Source organism: Cyclopterus lumpus, chromosome 24 (assembly GCF_009769545.1).
Source record: "Cyclopterus lumpus isolate fCycLum1 chromosome 24, fCycLum1.pri, whole genome shotgun sequence".
Lineage (NCBI taxonomy): Eukaryota > Metazoa > Chordata > Actinopteri > Perciformes > Cyclopteridae > Cyclopterus > Cyclopterus lumpus.
In genome coordinates this window covers 3,069,900-3,074,623 of record NC_046989.1, presented here as the reverse complement: position 1 = coordinate 3,074,623, position 4,724 = coordinate 3,069,900, and the positions used below count along the sequence as shown (strand labels likewise).

Below are 4,724 nucleotides of genomic sequence, written 5' to 3'. Positions count from 1 at the left end.
TCGCTCGCTCGCTCACACACACACTCACACACTCACTCACTCACACACTCACTCACACACACACACACACACACTCACTCACTCAGTCACTCAGATGGGGTTCAATCAAATGATTTCGATATATTTATGATTTCGACCGCCTTGAACACAATAATAATAATCCATTTAATTTATATAGTGTTTTTCAAGATACTCAAAGACACTTTACATTATACACCGTAGACACAGCTACGGGGAGCAATGCAGGGTTAAGTGTCTTGCTCAAGGACACATCGACTAGGGCGGGGATCGAACTGCCAACCTCTTGATTGAAAGACGGGCATGCTAACCACTGACCCATAGTCGCCCCACAATAGGATGCACGAAGAGAAGACACACACACATTTACTCTGTGTTTTCTTTTTAATTTCCAGGGTTGCAAAGACGATCCATTCATAATGACAGAATTTGTTTTTCATAATATAAAAAAAAAAAAAAAAAAAAAAGAATTACAAAACTTGCAGGAGGAGGACGAAGTGCAAAGAGAAGCATACAGTCAATAATAATTATAAAATCAACACTTCTTGGCCGCGGTCGGAGCGCTCAGGCCTTCTCGTAGCTGCGCACCGCGTGGATGTCCTCAAAGGTCAGGTTCTGCAGAGGAGAGAGGAGCGTTACCGTGACGACGAGTGGAGAGCCCACCAACGCACCACTCGACCAGCGGAAGAGTGAGGCGGCTTTTGGCAGCTTCAGGGACTCACTCTGTCTCACACAACAGAGCTCATTTGACTATGAAAGCGTAGAAGAAACTCACTCATTCATCACAAAACGTTCCGCTGCAGCTTCAGGGAGACAAAACTGTCTGAAAAGTGTGTTTTGGGGCTTTTTTAAAAACCTTTTTGTTTGAGACGGACTCAACACTTTTGTCTATTTTGTTGTTGTTTTGCATCTCTCGTTTTGTGTCTCTTTGTAGTTGTTTTGTGTCTCTTTGTGGTCGTTTTGAGCTTCTTTGTAGTTGTTTTGTGTTTCTTTGTGGTGGTTTTGAGCTTCTTTGTAGTTGTTTTGTGTCTCTTTGTGGTCGTTTTGAGCTTCTTTGTAGTTGTTTGAGCTTCTTTGTAGTTGTTTTGTGTCTCTTTGTGGTCGTTTTGAGCTTCTTTGTAGTTGTTTGAGCTTCTTTGTAGTTGTTTTGTGTTTCTTTGTGGTGGTTTTGAGCTTCTTTGTAGTTGTTTTGTGTCTCTTTGTGGTTGTTTTGTGTCTCTTTGTAGTTGTTTTGTGTCTCTTTGTGGTCGTTTTGAGCTTCTTTGTAGTTGTTTTGTGTCTCTTTGTGGTCGTTTTGAGCTTCTTTGTAGTTGTTTTGTGTTTCTTTGGGAATGTGTATTGTCTCTTTGTGGTCCTCCTGTGTCTCTTCGTTGTCTTTGTGGTCCCTTTGTCTTATTTTGTCTTGTTGTGTCTCTTTTCAGTTGCTTTGCGTCTATTTGTGATCGTTTAATGTTTCCTGGTGGTTACTTTGAGTCTCTTCCTGGTTGGTGTCTCTTTAAGTAACAATTTGGGCCAGAAGAGTCTTTTAAAGACCAACAAACTGTGCATCGCTCTCACAACATGACAGTTGCCCATAAGTTTGAAATATAATTTTCTTTAAACGCACACAGAAGAATAAAATATGTTTTATTATCGATGCTTCCAGCGAGAGGAAATCGTGAATACTTTATGAAACAACGTATATTTTGGTGCTATATTACAAAAATGGACAAAACATTTCCCAGATGATGAGTAAAAGCATTTATAGTCATTTATAGCTACTTGTCGACACAATAACTTTAATATTCTATTTCTATTTATTCCCCCCAGTAATTATACTCCCCTTAAGTCGTGTGTGTGCTGATGAAGCCGGACAGGAGTGTGTGTGTGTGAGTGTGTGTGTGTGTGTGTGTGTGTGTGTGTGGAGGCGCTCGTCTCACCATCACCAGCTTGCCGTCCTTGATTTCCCGGACGAACTTGGTCTCTTTGCCCTCCCACTTCTGGACGTGGACCAGCTTGTCCCCCTCCAAGGTCACCGTGGACTGGAAGACAAAAAGGAGGAGCGTGACGATGGATTCGAGACGGTCCACCAATAGAGGATCAAAGGAACAACCCCGACTCCGAGTTGGACCACAAGTACAACTTAAATAAGAGTTATAAGTAGAAACCCCAGTTCAACCATTGCTACGGTTGAAGGCCACTTGTTGGAGCTCCGCTGGCGTCTGAAGCTTTAGTGGTTCTTACTTTGCAGTTCCTGTCGTCGGCGGTGGTCTCATCGAACTCCTCTCCCAGCTTGAAGGAGATCTCGGTGTTTTTGAAGGTGCTCTGGGTGCGGACCAGCACCGTGTCGCCCTCCTGGCTGATGACCACGGTCGGCTTGGTCACATTGCCGACCTGCCGGGTGGCGAAGCCCACGCCTGAGCAGGGTAGAGATGGGGAGGGGGGGGGGGGGGGGGGGGACGTGGCTGTTAGAGGCCGAGTTGTGCATCCTCAGAAACAGAAAGGGGGAAAAGCAGCTGCTACTCACCGAGGGCTTTCATGTACTCGTCGAAGTTGTCGCTGTCGACCAGCTTCCAAGTGGCACAGAAGGCGTCGACCATGGTGAAGGTGTTCAGGGAGGCAGAGTAATCTCCAACGGGACACTGAGGCGAGCTGCGGATTGTGCCCGAGTCCCCCCTCGGGTTATTATCCCCCTCCTCATTAGTATGCATGCGGGTGGGCGGCGCCCAGCGTCCCGTTGGCTCAGGAGATCTTCTCCCCCGTTTGCGATTGGGTATTTAAAGTGGGTCACGGTCTTATAGACCCTTAGAAGAAAAGAAAAGAAAAGACAAGAAAAGAAAGGGGGAAAAAAGAAGCTAAATTAGCCCATTTGTATGCAGGATGATGTCATTATTCTCATTCAGGGGGGTGGGGTTGGGGAGATAGAGTGCGCTGCTTGCCGTATCTCGGTCGAAAACACACCAAAAAAAAAAAATAGAACTTAATTTGCATTTCACCAAAAATAAAAAAAAGTTTTCATTGAAGCTCTCGCAGCGACAGCTTGACGTCTGGAACTCGGCACATCTGAAGATCCATATTCATGTTGTAATTAATGTCCTCACCCTAATCCCCCCGTCTCCAGAGAGGCCTTCCTGTGTCTGGAATGTGCCACGTTGTCCTGGAGGGGAGCGCCGGTGGAGCAGAATCAGTGAGCTTGACAGCCCTTTGTCCTAATCTGCGTTAACAACCCCCACAAAAAACTGCAATTTCTTCATGCTCAACACACACACTAATTACTGTCTATACAGTACATGTGTGTGTGTGCTTGAGAGAGAGACAGTGTGTGTGTGTGTGTGTGTGTGTATGTGTGTGTGTGTGTAGGTGTGGCTTTCTCACACAAAGTGAATGTATATGATGGAGTTGAAAGGAAGGAAACTGTAACTTATATTAGACAAGAACACTTAACAATAACTCCTCTTAATGTGAGTGATGAAGTGGTGAAGTTTCATGTGATATCTATGAGGTCATGTTTTGACCCTATAACACAATAACTCTTAATGTGAGTGATGAAGTGGTGAAGTTTCATGTGATATCTATGAGGTCATGTTTTGACCCTATAACACAATAACTCTTAATGTGAGTGATGAAGTGGTGAAGTTTCATGTGATGTCTATGAGGTCATGTTTTGACCCTATAACACAATAACTCTTAATGTGAGTGATGAAGTGGTGAAGTTTCATGTGATATCTATGAGGTCATGTTTTGACCCTATAACACAATAACTCTTAATGTGAGTGATGAAGTGGTGAAGTTTCATGTGATGTCTATGAGGTCATGTTTTGACCCTATAACACAATAACTCTTAATGTGAGTGATGAAGTGGTGAAGTTTCATGTGATATCTATGAGGTCATGTTTTGACCCTATAACACAATAACTCTTAATGTGATGAAGTGGTGAAGTTTCATGTGATATCTATGAGGTCATGTTTTGACCCTATAACACAATAACTCTTAATGTGAGTGATGAAGTGGTGAAGTTTCATGTGATATCTATGAGGTCATGTTTTGACCCTATAACACAATAACTCTTAATGTGAGTGATGAAGTGGTGAAGTTTCATGTGATGTCTATGAGGTCATGTTTTGACCCTATAACACAATAACTCTTAATGTGAGTGATGAAGTGGTGAAGTTTCATATGATGTCTATGAGGTCATGTTTTGACCCTATAACACAATAACTCTTAATGTGAGTGATGAAGTGGTGAAGTTTCATGTGATATCTATGAGGTCATGTTTTGACCCTATAACACAATAACTCTTAATGTGAGTGATGAAGTGGTGAAGTTTCATGTGATATCTATGAGGTCATGTTTTGATTCAAAGAGAAAATCCAAAATTCCCTCAGTAAAAATATTTGACTCTAATATGACAACAAAATAGAACAAGAATTTTGCACAAATTAGCACATATTTGCATTTTTAAACATAAACCTTCAGAAATCTTCTAATATAAAACATGATTTCTTCATGTAAGTAATAAACTGGGGAGGTTTCATGGTGATATCCATATTACTATATATATATATATATATATATATTTATATATATATATATATATATACATATTGTTATATGTATATATATTGTATACTACCTTATTTCTTTGTAGTTTTTCCCCTTCTAGTGAATCTAATAGTTTCTGACCAATCTTTGAATAGGATTTTTTTATTATTATTTTTTTATATAT

At 41.5% G+C, this 4,724-nt stretch overlaps 1 protein-coding gene across 2 annotated transcripts; it reads right to left on the bottom strand.

Moving 5' to 3' along the window:
• Positions 1–386: 386 nt before the first annotated feature.
• On the bottom strand, positions 387–3,348 carry LOC117727823 (fatty acid-binding protein, brain-like). 2 transcript variants are annotated; one of them, XM_034528335.1, is made up of 5 exons: positions 3,099–3,348; positions 2,525–2,801; positions 2,242–2,414; positions 1,938–2,039; positions 387–633 (listed from the first exon to the last, which is right to left on the bottom strand). In XM_034528335.1, the coding sequence occupies exons 2-5, from the start codon at positions 2,706–2,708 to the stop codon at positions 583–585; spliced, it is 510 nt and encodes a 169-aa protein (XP_034384226.1). In that variant the 5' UTR covers positions 2,709–2,801; positions 3,099–3,348; the 3' UTR covers positions 387–582. The 2 variants fall into 2 exon arrangements, with proteins under 2 accessions (XP_034384226.1, XP_034384225.1); XM_034528334.1 differs by having other exon boundaries at positions 405–2,039.
• Between the last annotated feature and the right edge of the window lie 1,376 nt (positions 3,349–4,724).